The 16,720-nt window shown below is 43.0% G+C and overlaps 1 protein-coding gene across 1 annotated transcript; it reads right to left on the bottom strand.

Moving 5' to 3' along the window:
• Positions 1-7,238: 7,238 nt before the first annotated feature.
• On the bottom strand, positions 7,239-13,106 carry RABIF (RAB interacting factor). The gene is made up of 2 exons (XM_056557531.1): positions 12,948-13,106; positions 7,239-7,646 (listed from the first exon to the last, which is right to left on the bottom strand). The coding sequence occupies exons 1-2, from the start codon at positions 13,056-13,058 to the stop codon at positions 7,401-7,403; spliced, it is 357 nt and encodes a 118-aa protein (XP_056413506.1). The 5' UTR covers positions 13,059-13,106; the 3' UTR covers positions 7,239-7,400.
• Between the last annotated feature and the right edge of the window lie 3,614 nt (positions 13,107-16,720).

Raw genomic sequence — 16,720 nt, 5'->3', positions numbered from 1 at the left:
GGGGTTAATGGCAGACAACTGCGCGATTACGGATGTCCGCCATTACCAGCGGGTCCCTGGCTGCTCACAGCAGCTGAGACCTGCCGCGCATGACCCGTACATCGCTCCGATGCTCGCGGTTATGTATAGGACGTAAATGTACGTCCTGGTGCGTTAACCTCTTAAGGACTCAGGGTGTACCTATACGCCCTGAGCCCATTCCCGGTGTTTAAAACAGGGTCACGCCGTGCCGGTCGGTCCCGGCTGCTAGTTATAGCTGGGACCCTGGGCTAATAGCGCGCAGCACCGATCGTTGTGCCGCGCACTATTAACCCCTCAGACGTGGCGATCAAAGTTGACCGCTGCTTCTGAAAGTGAAAGTAAATGCTTCCCGGCAGCTCAGTCGGGCTGATCAGCTAGGACGCGAGCGGAGACGTCCTTACCTTGCTCCGTCGAGTCCAATCTGGGTTTGATTGCTTCAAGCCTGAGCTACAGGCTTAAAGAGGCACTGTCATTGTTAAAAACTTTTCATATATTGCAGGACTCATAATATGACATTTCACAATATACACCTGTTAAAAAAAAATTTGACATTTTCACCAGAAATTCAAGCTCAAAATAGCCGCCACTAGGGGTCGCCTGTCTTTTAGCCAGACAGACTAGACTAGATTTTACAGAATACTGGATACCGACCGAAAAGCATACCGGTATCCAGTATAGGAGATTTCTATTGAGTGTATGCAAAATTACAGATAAAGGATGTGTGGACATGCTGGGAGCTGTAGTTTTACAACAGCTGGAGGCAACACTGCTCTAACACAGTTATTTACAAACACTGCAGCTTCAGTTGCTACTAAACTACAACTCCCAGCATGCTGAAATAGTCAAAGCTTTCTTGGACTCCCGAATGGCAAAGAAGTTGATCAGACATTCAGGAGTCTGTGAAAGATGAATGAGACACATAGTGACACCTATGCTGATTAGCATCCAGCTTTACTAGAAAAATATATTTTTAAAAGATAAAACCGATAGAAAATGTATTCATAAAAATGCTGTACTTTTATCTAAAAAATCCTTGCACTAATTTTATAAAGATCTATTCTTATATTTATACGTTTTATCCTGTTATGAACTCGCCATAATGTCTTAGGATTACTGCAGGCAAGCTCCAAGCATCTTCCTCTGTGTAACATGACAGCATAAAACCAGAGAGGAAAGGGTTACAGAGTAGAGAGGACTGATTGGCTGACTGCCCTGGCTAGCTCCCAGAATCAGAGCAGATGAGTCATCACTGTGAAGGAGACAGACAGACACGTCCCTTCCAGCTTGCACAATGAAAAAGTTACTCACCAGTATATAAATGCTTATATCTTTGGATATATAGGTCCGAGACACATAAAAATGATATGCACATGATCAGGATTGGGTACTGAGTAACATATCACTTTTTTTTTCTTTTTTTGCACTATGACAGGTACGCTTTAAGGACCAAGGGTGTACCTGTACGCCGGGCGGGGACCGGACCAGGGTGACTGCAGATATCCATCAGCAGGCCCCCTGAGCAAATTCCCAGGGGGGTCCTGAGACCCAATTTGTAAAGAAATTTCTCCTGAGTACGGAAATATCCTATATGTGGGCGTAAACAATGCTAAGGAGTGAGAGCGCACTATGTACATTTGAGGCCTAAATTGGTGATTTGCCCATGGGTGGCTGATTTTACAGTGGTTCTGACATAAACGCAATACCCACATGTGACCCCATTTTTAAAACTACACCCCTCACGGAATATAACAGGGGTATAGTGAGCCTTACACCCCACAGGTGTTTGAAGAATTTTCATTAAAGTTGGATGGGGAAAAAAAAAAATTCACTAAAATGCTGGTGTTACCCTAAATATTTCATTTTCACAAGGGAAAATAGGAAAACAGCCCCCGTAAAATTAAGTAAGAACATACCCTATATGTGGATGTAAAGTACTTTGCTGGCGCACTCCAATGCTTAGAAGAGAAGGAGCGCCATTTGGCTTTTGAAGAGAAAATTTGTCCGGAATTGAAGGCCTAGTGTGTTTACAAAGTCCCCATAGTGCCAGATCAATGGACCCCCTCATCAATGGAAACTACACCCCTCATGTAATGTAATAAGGGGTACAGTGAGCATTTACACCCCACAGGTATCTGACAGATTTTTGGAACAGTGGTCCGTGAAAATTAAAAATTTTATTTTTCATTTGCACAGCTAACTGTTCCAAAGATCTGTCAAATGCCAGTGGGGTGTAAATGCTCACTGCACCCCATATTAAATTCTGTGAGGGGGGACCACGAGGGGCTTTGTAAACGCACATGGCCCCTGACTTCCATTCAAAACAAATTCTCTCTCCAAAAGCTCAATGGCGGTCCCCCTCTTCTGAGCATTGTAGTTCGCCAGCAAAGCACTTGACATCCACACATGGGGTATTTTCATACTCAGAAGAAATGGGGTTACAAATTTTGGGGGACAATTTCTCCTATTACCCCTTGTAAAAATGTAAAATTGGGGGGGGGGGGGGACTGCATTTTAGTGGAAAAAAAAATGTTTTCTTCATTTACACATCCAACTTTAACAAAAAGTCGTCAAACACCTGTGAGGTTTTAAGGCTCACTGTACCCCTTGTTACGTTCCTTGAGGGTTGTAGTTTCCAAAATATTATGCCATTTTTTTTTTTTTGCTGTTCTGGCACCATAGGGGCTTCCTAAATGCGACATGCCCAACCCCCCCCCCCCCCCCCAAAAAAAAAAACATTTCAGCAAAATTTGCTTTCCAAAAGCTAACTTTCTTTCTGTGACTCTTTCTCTTCTGAGCATTGTAGTTCGCCCGCAGAGCATTTTACGTTCCTAACATGGGCTATTTCCATACTCAGAAGAGATGGGGTTACAAATTTTGGGGGGCATTTTCTCCCATTACCCTTTGTAAAAATGGTAAATTTTGGAAAAAAAACTGCACTTAAGTGAAAAAAAAAGTTTTCATTTACACATCCGACTAATGAAAAGCCGTCAAACACCTGTGGGGTGTTATGGCTCACTAGACCCCTTGTTACTTGCCTTGAGGGGTGTAGTTTCCTAAATGGTATGCCATGTGGTTTTTTTTTTCTGCTGTTCTGGCACCATAGGGGCTTCCCTAATGCGACATGCCCTCCAAAAACCATTTCAGCAAAATTCACTCTCCAAAATCCCATTGTTGCTCATTCCCTTTAGAGATGAGCGAACTTAGAGTAAATTTGATTCGTCACAAACTTCTCGGCTCGGCAGTTGATGACTTTTCCTGCATAAATTAGTTCAGCTTTCAGGTGCCCCGGTGGGCTGGAAAAGGTGGATACAGTCCTAGGAGACCCTTTCCTAGGAATGTATCCACCTTTTCCAGCCCACCGGAGCACCTGAAGGCTGAACTAATTTACGCAGGAAAAGTCATCAACTGCCGAGCTGAGAAGTTTGTGACGAATCGAATTTACTCTAAGTTCGCTCATCTCTACTTCCCTTCTGAGCCCTCTACTGCGCCCGCCGAACACTTGACATTCACATATGAGGTATTTCCTTACTTGAGAAAAATTGGGTTACAAATTTTAGGGGGCTTTTTCGCTTATTACCCCTTGTAAAAATTCAAAAACTGGGTCTACAAGAACATGCCAGTAATAAATGAAGATTTTGAATTTTCTCCTTCATTTTGCTGCTATTCCTGTGAAACACCTAAAGGTTTAACACACTTCCTGAAAGTAATTTTGAATACTTTGAGGGGTGCAGTTTTTATAATTGGGTAGTTTATGGGGTATTTCTAATATGAAGGCCCTTCAAATCCACTTCAAAACTGTACTGGTTCCTGAAAAATTCCGATTTTGAAAATGTGAAAAATTTGAAAATTGCTTCTGAACTTTGAAGCCCTTTGAAGTCTTCCAAAAGTAAAAACATGTAAACTTTATGATGCAAACATAACAGGAGACATATTGTATATGTGAATCAATATATAATTTATTTGGAATATCTATTTTCCTTACAAGCAGAGAGCTTCAAAGTTAGAAAAATGCTAAATTTTCTATTTTTTCATCAAATTTAGAATATTTCACCAAGAAGTGATGCAAGTATTGACAAAAATTTATCACTAACATAAAGTAGAATATGTCACGAAAAAACTGTCTCTGAATCAGAATGAAAAGTAAAAGCATCCCAGAGTTATCAATGCTTAAAGTGACAGAGGTCAGATGTGCAAAAAACGCTCTGGTCCTTAAGGTGAAAATGGGCTTGGTCCTTAAGGAGTTAAGGGTTTTATGGTAAAAAATGATCTGAGCAGTAATGAGGCAGGACATATAGCACTAGAGAGGGGCAATATATGCATATTAACTTACAGCACATTCTGCCTCTGACAGGATGTTTCTGCCCAGCTCTGTAAATGTACGGCACAGGGTCAGATCCTATGCTCCTTCATTAAGCCCACGGACATCTTTGTGACCTAAAAGGCACCAATTCACCCTTGGTTCAATTGAGTTTTGTCAAGTTCCATTCACGTGTTAAACCACAATTTGCTGTAGAGTTTTGGTGCAGAGTGTGCACTAAAAATCCATCATGTGTGAACCAGACCTTGTAACTGCATCTGTATTATTACAAAAGCATTAACAAATGACAGAGTAAATAGGGTTTAACTTTTTGCAACTTCGTTAGAAAGTATGAAACACTCAGTTGCTTATAAATGGATTTATTAGGTCCATCAAATGTGAATAAAACTGAAACTGTCACACAATGAGTAAAAAAAACAGTAAACAAAAGAACACAACAGAAAACATTTGTTGTTCTATTTGTCTTTAGGGCCAAAACACACAAATGGTCACATTAAGGGTACACACTTTCACACATAATTTTGCTGCATATCTTCTACTTCTGATTTTTCTCCCCAGAAAATCAGAGTAAAATAATCTGCAGCAAAATAGGGAGTGAATGTACCTCAAGACTTCAAGAATTGACAATTCTTCAAAGACATAAGTAGCCCTCTGGAAGTTCCTCTTGCCTTTTTTTCCGATCCTATTGGCTTTATGATGCTTTCAGTAAGGGTCATAAGGCCAGTGGTCAAAACAGGATCTGTGTCCACATCAGACACTCTTGTCTGAACCGAGCTTTAAATAGGTACTGTTTCAACAAAGTCTGCATAAATCAACAGTACAAAGAATAGAAGAAGCTTTGTAATGTATCTTATAAATGAAACAGAAGAGAAATGCATTTTTCCTCTTCTCAGGTCTGTCTTGTTACATGCTTTCCATACATGACACTGGATATGGGGGAGAGAAAAAGGGGGAGGGTGGCTGGAGAGAGTGGGGCAGACAGAGACTACAGGAGTTATAGTAAGTCTTAGCTCTCACTCTTGGACTTTATTCACAGCTTACGCTCCTTTCACACTGCCGTTAGTGCCTGGTGTGACAGCTGTTAGAAGATAGCGGGAGAAAAATTTGTGCTTGCAACGTCTTTTTCTCCTGCTATCTTATGGCGGAATAACGGCCGCAATAACAGACGTCAGAGAATCTCATTCAAGTGAATGGGATCCTCTGTGTCCGTTATGCCTCCCGTTTGGCTCAGTCACACTAACGGCCATTAAAGGCAAAAAACTAAACAAAAAAAAAAAAAAAAAAAAGAGAGCCTTAAAGGCCGTTAGTGGCGGAGCCCAGCCGTTGTGTGGAAAAAGCCTTAGGCTGCTAAGTAGTGCTCTATAGTGTTCTCTATCCTGATGTTGCTTTTTAGGATGTGTGCTTCTTAGGAAACCCTGTAATGTGCGTGTAGTATATGGACACCATAAAGGCCAGCCTCCTCCCACTAGCCGAGAATCAAATGAAGATTAGAAATGAAGCCTGCAGAGCTAGGAATACAGTGACAAATGTCATATGTAAGTTCCAAGAAAAAAGTTTAAAACAAGTGATAACTAATGTCTAGTGTTCAGTTAACAATGGTACAATCCGAATAGATATAATGGCTCATCAGGATAAGCTCCTCCTCTTTCTTTGCTGCTATAGCTAGAGATAAGTAACTGAGAATTTTTCTTCTCACAAATTTCACATACCTCATAAATGTATTAATAATTCCATATATATTTAATATTATTTCTATTTATTTTCCTTCTATAGTAATTATACCCACATACTCTTAGTATTTAATTGCAGTATTTGTATATTCAGTTCATTTATTCACAACATTATGTATCATATCTGTAATTCATATCTATAATTAATTACTTAATTTAATATTTCATTATTTCTTTCTCCTATACTGTCTTCCTATAGATATATTTATATACTCTATACTACCTACCACTATCTGTTCATCTAAATACTTCATACACGGTCCGTACCGTGTGTCTGAGGTAATTTCTCGCCACAGCTGGTTGTCAGCTGGCTCGCGCTTCAGACTTACGTCCTCTCGCTGAATCCATAATCATCTCTGTCCTCCTTCCTCCGACAGTAATAAACGCTACCCGAGACCCTTCCTTCTCACCAGTATTCTTGCTAATTCATATGCATGTACTCTATATGTATGCTCTATTACGATAATCTATTATGGTGACGTTATAACATTCATTATTCAGGTGTATTCCCTCATGATTGTTGGTATCTCATTATTAATTAATACATGATTATTAACTATCAACAATAATTATGACTTAATTGATACCTACTTTATTTCATAGTACATAGTTTCGAATGCCTTTTACTAAAGAGATGATTTGGAGTTCTTTATTCTACACTACATCAAAGAAAGAGGAGGAGCTTATCCTGATGAGCCATTATATCTATTTGGACTGTACCATTGTTAACCGAACACTAGACATTAGTTATCACCTGTTAAACTTTTTTCTTGGAATTTACTGTTAACCCTTTGTTTGCTGCTATAGAAACAGTAAAGAAAGAATAGCATAATGTTTGTCTCCTGTCTTTAATAAAATCTATATTTTCCGTCACCAAGGGTAGAAAAATCTAAATTTTTGGTCTATTATTGCTGAAAGAGTAGTATGGGACTAAAGACACTGCCTCCTGGAATAGTCAAATTTGACCCTAAAGTCAGTACAGTACTGTATTTTCTATCCCTTATCTTTTATAATTACTGTGGGTCACAGCTCTCCATTGTAAACATAACAAATGTATCCCTATGTACAAGCAGTGCTGGAATAAGGGCAGTAACTGGTACCAGCTGAGTAATAGAGGAGTAGGATTTGTTTTGTCACCAAATCACCCAGTGAAATAAGACAACCACATGGTATGTGACACTTTACATCTGTAGTAAAGCGTTTTAATCAGTGTTAAGAAAACATGTATGGCACTAGGGTGAAGTGCTGCTCCAACCTGTAACATATTGCACCATGAAGTCAATGATTTCAGCTCTTTTGTGAGCTTCCTTTGTGGCCATTGTTTGTGGTCCTCATTCATGCTGGACTCGCTGTAATGCTACATAAAAGTTACTCTTCTCCTCCAGACTGTGCCAACCAATAGGCCCCACTTCGCAGTCTGCACACACCAGGTACTTTACTTTTCCTACATCCTTGGTGAAGCCCACATTCTCAAAAGTAAACATGTCATGGACAAGCCAATGCTCAACAAGAAGCTCACAGTCTGGATTTGACTCATCAGCCAGAGATGATTTCTTCTTCATTGAAGGCAGAAGTAGCTGAAGGAAATAAAAAAAAAAACAAAAAAAACTTATTGGTGTTTTGTAACAAAAATTATCTTAACAGAGAGGTTATTAAATGGAAATTAAATTAAAATAGATTGTCCGTTCATATATGTGGAAATCACAGTGAGGAGGGATCCCTGCTAGGTGTACCTTTATATAAGCCAGAGAAGAGGGTGAATACAAAGAATGGTTTTCACTGTACAGGACTATGCAAGATCATAAAATGGTTACTTAAAGGGGTACTACACCCCTAGACATCTTATACCCTACCAAAAGGATATGATGGGATAAGATGTCTGATCGTTTCTGTTGGGATACATATTGCAACATAAACGGATCCCTGGAATCAGTGGTGACATACCTAGTGTGATCACTTGCTGAGATGTAATCTATGTTAAGTGCATCAATAGAAACTTCATCTCAGCATACGGTTGTTAACCATTATGTATGAAAGATGGCTAAGGTGTTGGCTATCATTTTTGGTTCCTTTTTTTATTTAAGTATATTAAAAGCTAACTTTTAAGGTTCCCTTATTAGTCTCTAATTCTTTAGTATTATTCCTGGGAGACCTAGCGATTCAACCAATCTATTTCAGTGAATTCTGTACTGCAGCACAGCATAACTCTCAGGATTACCCGACACTCAGCCTGTGGCTGGGCCTCATAGGCAAATCACAACAAAATCTCCCATAGGGTACCCAGGGTTTGATTACAATCCAAAAAGTACAATTCCCTTTAGGGCTTGCACCCCTCAGGGAATAGTTTCCTCTACTAGGGATCCTCTTTTAAACTTCACATTTATTTCAACCTTTAAAATATAATTACGTGCCAAAATACAAAAATGTGTATCTAAAAACAGAACCCAGGATCGGATTTCCTATCCATATAGATATTGTACTTCTATATATGGTGTGAACCCCTTTTTGATGGGATCCCCTTTCCTTAGGACTATGTTACTTGTCCTTTATAAGACTTGTCCTGTATTTCCCTAAGGGTTCATCAATTTACCCCCCCCCCCCCCCGTCTCCAATCCTAAGGTTGCTGTTTAAAATACTAAGCGATATAGCATTTCCCCGACGTTTTGCTGGTCGCAACCGGTTTTTACCAAGGTCTAGGACACTAAAGCCATGCTCTGCATCTCGGGGGTTTAAAAACTCTATGTTTGTAGGTTATCTTTGTGGGGTAAAGTCTAAACACACCAATAGGAGGGCTACATGTCATACTTTCATTAATAAACACTTGTAACTCTTCGCCGCACTTCCAATCCCTCCCTGCCACGTATCCAGAAAGTCCGTGCCTCCCGGATGACGATGGTAATCACTCACGGGTTCTGCACGCCACATGACCTGTCAAGTGAACAACCCCAATCACATGACAGGTCATGTGAGGTGCAGAACCCATGAGTGATTACCTGCGTCATCTGGGAGGCATGGACTCTCCGGATACATGGCAGCAAGGGATTGGAAGTGCGGGGAATAAATTACAAGTGTGACATGTGGCTCTCCTCTTCTCCTGTCAATCCCATAGATGCCATGATCAAGACTAATCACAGCATCTATGGGGTTAATGCTGCCAAGTCCATCATGATCCTGGTCTCAGCAGCTGTGGCGGGACCCCAGCTGTGATTGACCCATCTCCTGTAGCGCATCGCACTGTGCAGGAGATTGCTAGGATGTATGCATATGTCCAGTTGCGCAAACATGTCAGTAATTGGGACGTATGCATACTTCCTGGGGCGGAAGGGGTTAAAGCACCAGTCCAAAGATTCAGGCCTGCATAATCTTCTGCACCAGCGTGGAGAGACATAGGACACACTGGGCAGTACAGTGGCCACACGGGTGCCAAAGTCCTGTTCATCAGAAGAGTGTCATACGGGTGCCTTTGCAACTGTACCGCCCTGCTTGGCTTACATCTCCCAGCACTGGAGCTGATAATCGCACAGGCGTGGGACCCTTTATCTGAAAAAAGTAAAAAATAAAAATCACTGCATTAGCAGTTTTTTTTCTACCTCGGTACCAGGGCTCCTGTTTGCCCTGTATAGCTTCTGTCAGGTCTCTGTACTGTAGGGGTAGTGCCTTGCTTGCCAGCACTGTGCAAGAAACTCCCCCCCTGGCACTGCCCAATCCTATGCAGCCTTTGTTCTCAAGTCCCTCCTCTTTGTTAAGCAAGCACTTACACAATACAGATAAAGGACACGGAACGATGCTGCCAAGGATTCCACCTTCCTTCCTGTATTCAGTCTTAGCAGGGCACTTGCCAGAGTCACTTGTAAAGAGACCCCTAGTGCAGAGGTCTTCAACCTGCGGACCTCCAGATGTTGCAAAACTACAACTCCCAGCATGCCCGGACAGCCAACGGCTGTCCGGGCATGCTGGGAGTTGTAGTTTTGCAACATCTGGAGGTCCGCAGGTTGAAGACCACTGCCCTAGTGGATAGGACTATTGGAACCTTTTTTGTTCTATAAACATTTCTTACAATACAACTTCATCACAAATATGCATAGGGCTTGTTTACACCACATTTTGCCAATCCGAGCCATGGATAAGTCATAAATATGTCAATATGGGATGCTGACAAACCCATGCTTCAACAGGCATCAGTCCTATTTGTTTCAAATGTCCAAACATAGTCAGTCATTTTCCAAATATCTGAGTTTTGTGTCGGATAGAAAAGTGCTGCAAACTACCCTTCTCAGTCTGAGACCAAATTTGTTTATGCTTGGAAAATGACAATCTGACAATGCTCGGGCCACTGATATGAATGGCAGAATCCATGCGGAAGATATTGCCATCTATGGAGGCGGTGGGAAAATTCCTCAGTGTAAACCTAGCCTAAAATTCTTGGGAGATGGTAGTGAGAGGTTCGGGTTATGCAGGAAGTTAAATGGGCACTGTCACCAATTTTTGCTTTTTGATATGTTGTAGTACTTATGTACTACAACATATCTCTAATATACTTTTATTATTCTTTTTTAATTAAAATGGTTTAATTTACATTTGAAAACCGGCCACTAGGGGTCTCCCTCCTAGTGGCCGGCTGCAGCCTGGCGTGACATCACGCCTGAAAAAGGACTGATTTTGGCCTGGCATCGGTCCTTTTTCATTCAGCCTGCGCTCGCTCCCTGCCAGTCAATCAGACAGGCAGGGAGCGAGCGCATTGGCTCCCCGGCCACTGGCTGGGAGGCCACTCCTCCCGCACATCGCCGTCGCTGTCCTTGCACGCCCCCTGCCGGACTCTGCAGTAAGTGTAATGAGGGAACGGGTATGCGGGAAGGGGGTTTGTGATGGAGGGAATGGGTATGGCGTGGGGGGGGGAAGGAGACGGAGGGGACGGGCTAGCGCCGCATGTAACTAATAGTTTATCTACACAGGGTGCCTCCAGCTGTTTCAATACTACAACTCCCAGCATGCCCTGACAGCCAATAGATGTCAGGGCAAGCTGGGAGTTGTAGTGGTGAAACAGCTGGAGGCACCCTGTGTAGATGAACAAAGGGCGGAAGTCCCCCCAGCAGGCATCAGTGACGAGGTGCCTGCTGGGGAAGTCTGCCTGGTAGTGAGCACACTGCCAGGCAGACAAAAGGCATTTTTAATATAGTAAAAATAAAAATTAAGAGCAGGGAGGGGGGTTAGAGATAGATTGGCAATAGGCAGGGACAGAAAAAAAAAATAGGAAGGTGGGAGCTACCCTTTAACCATTGATCACTGGCAGAATGCAGAGTCTGGGTTGGATGATAGAGAGAGAAAGGAGAAGCTATATCAGTGTTTGCCAAATGCGGTCCCCAAGCACCCCCCAACAGGTCATGTTTTCTGGATTTCCTTAGTCTTTCACAGGTGATATAATTATGGTCCGTGAATCAGGTATCACCACAGTTATATCACCTGTGAAAGACTAAGGAAATCCAGAAAACATGACCTGTTGGGGGGTGCTTGGGGACCGCGTTTGGGAAGCAGCTATATGAGGGTACGTTCACACGAGTGGATTTACAGAGTATTTTATGCTGCGGATCCGCTGGTGAAGGCCTGCTCTATGCTGTCTTTACATGTGTCTGCTCGTAGCGGCAATACGCCGTGATGAGCAAACACCCTGCAGCGATGTGCGCGGCGTACTCACGGCCACTCTCCCTGCACTGAGCTAGGCAGAGAGCTCCCGCGATGTGCGAGTACACTGCGACTCGCACATTGCAGTGTGTCTACTCGTAGTGGCGTAATGCCGCTACGAGCAGGCACATGTAAAGACAGCATAGAGCGGGGCCTTCACCAGCGAATCCGCTCGTGTGAACGTACCCTGAAGGTGCAGAACTGTGGAGAGCTTGGTGGGCGAGAGTAAGGAGTGTAAATTCTATTTTGTAGCGGATGGGTAAGCAGTGCAGGGCCTGGCACAGAGTTGAGGCATCGGTGTAGCGGATAGATTGAAAGCCTGGTATTCAGAATGGATTGGAAGACCGGTAAGTAAGGAGTTAAGCTGCCTTCACACTACGGTTGCAGCGCACAGCTGCCAACTTTGGTTGGGAAGGGGAAAAAAATGTGCTACTGTACCCCAGTCGGACCGGCGCCAAACTACATTGACTTTAATGAGCCGACCGAAGTCAAACAGTGACACCAGTCGGCTCATTTCTGCCCCGTATCTGGTTTTGTGATCGGACCTAAAATCTTAGTTTACCGAATGGGGCAACGGAGCGCAGTTTTCCCCTCCCCCAGCCGGATCTGGTGTTTTGCCATAGAATGTGTTAGCTCACTCGGCACTTTCCAGTGCTGGACTAACACATTCTACGGTAAAACACCGGCAGCAGTGCGCTGCAACCATGGTGTGAAGGCAGCCACAGTAGTCACAATGAGGGATACATAAAGAGGTTTGTTGTTTCCACTGAAAGAAAAGGGGGGATTTTGGAGGTGCAGGTTACAATAGTGTAGAGCGGGCAAATACAGGGAGTAATGAAGGGGTCTGACTGTAAGGTTACCCCAAGATAGCGGGGTTCTGATGCCTGGACATTAGGGTGGTACCACACATTAATGAAGATATCAGGTAGGGGATTAGAGGAAACACAAGAAGCTGCAGTTCTGGAAGATTTCGAAGAGAACATTGTTTCTGTACAGGATGGGAGCTCCACCGCACTCCAGTATGTGTACACCCCCCTAGGAGACAATGCGTTTCGGGTAGTTCACGAGTAAGTAGGTAGCATGGTTACAATGAGGGTGGCTGCTGTGAATGGCGATACATATGCTGATGTGTAAGTTTCTGACTAATAATAGTAATATGCCTATTGCCGTACACATTCCCGTCATGGCCGCCCTCTGACCTCTCTCTTCGCTAGGGTCGCCGTCCCGGCAGATAACACCCGGCAGCCGCAGCGCTGACAAGACACCGCCCGAGAGTTCTTCCCATCGGCAGACACCAGCTTCTCGTCCATTGTCTCTCTCCTGGCCGAAGGCCTTCTACGTCATTGTCAGGTGACCGAGGGCGATGACGTAATTGCAGCACGTGACTATCCTTCCGCTAGTCAAACCAGCCAAGTTTCAGTGACACAAACGCCATTAAACACAGCAGTAGAAATCCTGCAGAGCCTAAGTCAGTGGTCTCCAAACTGCGGCCCTCCAGATGTTGCAAAACTACAACTCCCAGCATGCCTGTCCGGGCATGCTGGGAGTTGTAGTTTTGCAACATCTGGAGGGCCGCAATTTGGAAACCACTGGCCTAAGTAAGGGTGGGTTCACATCACGTTTTTGCAATACAGTTCCTGTATCAGGTTTTTGATTTAAAAAAAAAAAAACGGATTCCCCAAAACCTAACTGTATCAAAACGTGTGTACAAATTTTTATCTGTATACGGTTTGAAAAATGATGTCCGGTTGCATCCGTTTTGTAAGAAAAAAACGTATACGTTTTTAACTTTTCACTCCATTATGAATAAAGTTTTACTTGTTTGATTGAAATTCCAAGAAAAAAAACTGACCAAAGCCAAAAACCGTATGGTGAAAACCAGTTGAAACCGTACGTACAGACGATTATGTATGGTTCTCAATGACTCTCATGTTAAAAAAAAACAAAAAAAAGTTTATGGTTTAATACAGTTATTCACCTGGACCAAAAACCGTGGTAGGCCACAGTTTTCTGTCCGGAAAAAAAAAGGATGGTTTGAAAAACGGAGACAACCGTATACATTATGGTGCATATGGTTTTGAATGGGAAGTCTATGGGCACAGTTTTCTGTACGTTGCATACGTTTTTTTTTATGAAACCGTATGCCAAAACCGTATAGTAAAATCGTGGTGTGAACCCCCCTAATGCTGCCAATTACTGCACCAGTGGGGAACATGACCCTCAGGATGTTCTCTGCTGAATAGAGTGCTTCATTTTTCGCAATACCGAAGTGTTCCGAAGCACTAGCGGGATATTGCAGGCGATATTCACACTGATTACCGGCACCAAAATGGGGTCACATGTGGGGAGGGTCCAATGTTCTGGCACCACGAGGGGCTTTGTAAATGCACAAGGCCCCTGACTTCCATTCCTAACAAATTCTCTTTTCAAAAGCTTAATGGCGCTCCTCCTCTTCTGAGCATTGTAGTGCGCCAGCAGAGCACTTGACGTCCACACATGGGGTATTTCCATACACAGAAGAGATGGGGTTACAAATTTTGGGGGTCATTTTCTCCTATTATCCCTTGCAAAAATTTAAAATTTGGGGAAAAAACTGCATTTTAGTGAAATCATTTTTTTTTCATTTACACATCCAACTTTAACAAAAAGTCGTCAAACACCTGTGAGGTGTTAAGGCTCTCTGTACCCCTTGTTACGTTCCTTGAGGGGTGCAGTTTCCAAAATGGTATTCCATGTGTTTTTTTTTTTTTTTGCTGTTCTGGCACCATAGGGTCTTCCTAAATGGGACATGCCCCCAAAAACCATTTCAGCAAAATTTGCTTTCCAAAAGCCAAATGTGACTTCTTCTCTTCTGAGCATTGTAGTTCGCCAGGCCATGTGTTTTTTTTTTTTTTGCTGTCCTGGCACCATAGGGGCTTCTTAAATGTGACATGCCCCCCCAAAAACCATTTCAGAAAAACGTACTCTCCAAAATCCCATTGTCGCTCCTTCCCTTCTGAGCCCTCTACTGCGCCCGCCGAACACTTGACATACACATATGAGGTATGTGCTTACTCGAGAGAAATTGGGTTACACATTTTAGGAAGATTTTTCTCCTTTTACCCCTTGTAAAAATTAAAAAATTGGGTCTACAAGAACATGCGAGTGTAAAAAATTAAGATTTTGAATTTTCTCCTTCACTTTGCTGCTATTCCTATGAAACACCTAAAGGGTTAACACACTTACTGAATGTCATATTGAATACTTTGAGAGGTGCAGTTTATAAAATGGGGTAATTTATGGGGTATTTCTAATATTAAGACCCCTCAAATCCACTTCAAAACTGAACTGGTCCATGAAAAATTCAGATTTTGAAAATGTTGTGAAAAATTGGAAAATTGCTGCTGAACGTTGAAGCCCTCTGGTGTCTTCCAAAAGTAAAAACATGTCAACTTTATGATGCAAATATAAAATAGACATATTGTATATGTGAATCAATATATAATTTTTTCGATTTTTTCATAACATTTTGGAATTTTTCACCAAGAAATGATGAAGTATCGACAACATTTTACCACTAACATAAAGTAGAATATGTCACGAAAAAACAATATTGGAATCAGAATGAAAAGTAAAAGCATCCCATAGTTATTAATTCTTAAAGTGACAGTGGTCAGATGGGCAAAAAACGCTAGCGTTAACCCGCGCATGCGCACTTATAAAAACTTTAGATCACAGGAAACTTTACATCAATGGCAGGCCAAGTCCCGCTTCTGAGTCCCGAGTCCCACTGACGTAACTGAGCCCCAAGCCTGTGATTGACAGGTAAGTAAATTTCTAAACATCCACTGCTCGGTTTTTAATAAGGTACATAGCGTTTTAATCAGCATCACCCGCACTACAAGCCTGTGTAACAGGCTTAGTGCAGGTGATGCTGATGACAGATTTCCTTTAAGGCCAAAATGGGCCTGGTCCTTAAGGGGTTAAGGTACTACACTATTTGAGCATCGTCAAACAAGCCGGATGGACCCTTCGCCTGTTCGCTGAGCAAGATACCGCAATTTCATCAGCTTCCCTCAGCTAACCTGCAATCTATTTTTACACTTATAGACACCGCAATCAACTTTGAGGGTTAACAAGGGTGACGATACAAGGGTTTATGCTGGACATCACTCTAACCGCATTAGCCACGGGTTCTGGCTCTGCTAAATTACTGGCTATGAAGTGAGCTCAGCTCCTGAGTGCACTTCATAGATTGGGAGCAGGCGTGGGGCATACATTTACAATGTGTCCCTAAGGTGATACACATACACAGTCCCATATACAGTTGCACAGCCCCATATACACATACACGTCCCCATATACACATACACAGCCCCCATACACATGTAGACACCCCTCATACACAGCTTTATATACACATACACAGCCCCTAGACACACATAGATGGCCCCATATACACACATACACAGTCCCATATACAGTTACACAGCCCCATATACACATACACGTCCCCATATACACATACACAGCCCCCATATACACCCCCCACACACACATACACAGCCCCCATACACAAACTGCATACACACATGCACAGCCCCCATACACATGTAGACACCCCCCATACACATACACAGCTTTATATACACATACACAGCCCCTATACACACATACACAGCCCCATATACACACAGCCCCTATACACACGTACACAGCCCCCATACACACATTCACAGCCCCCATTTAAGTAAATGCCTCATTAATAGAGGTTACAACATGTGTCAGTACTGAATTGATCCTGCTGCTGCTCTTCTGTTGCGGGCAGGAAGAGGGAGGGACACGCCGGCCGAAGTCACTGGCCAGCGTCTTCTCCTGATGGCTGCTGGTTATTGACGTGCCGCAGTTTCATACCAGCAGCCAGTGCCGTAATTGTTTTACTGGCTGCCTGGCATCCAGCCTCCAGTGGCCGAGCCCAGCCCCCGCCCCAGTA

The sequence above is a fragment of the Hyla sarda genome, chromosome 2, assembly GCF_029499605.1.
Source record: "Hyla sarda isolate aHylSar1 chromosome 2, aHylSar1.hap1, whole genome shotgun sequence".
NCBI classification, from domain to species: Eukaryota; Metazoa; Chordata; class Amphibia; order Anura; family Hylidae; genus Hyla; species Hyla sarda.
Note: the sequence above shows the minus strand (reverse complement) of the source record. Positions and strands in the feature narration are given on the sequence as shown.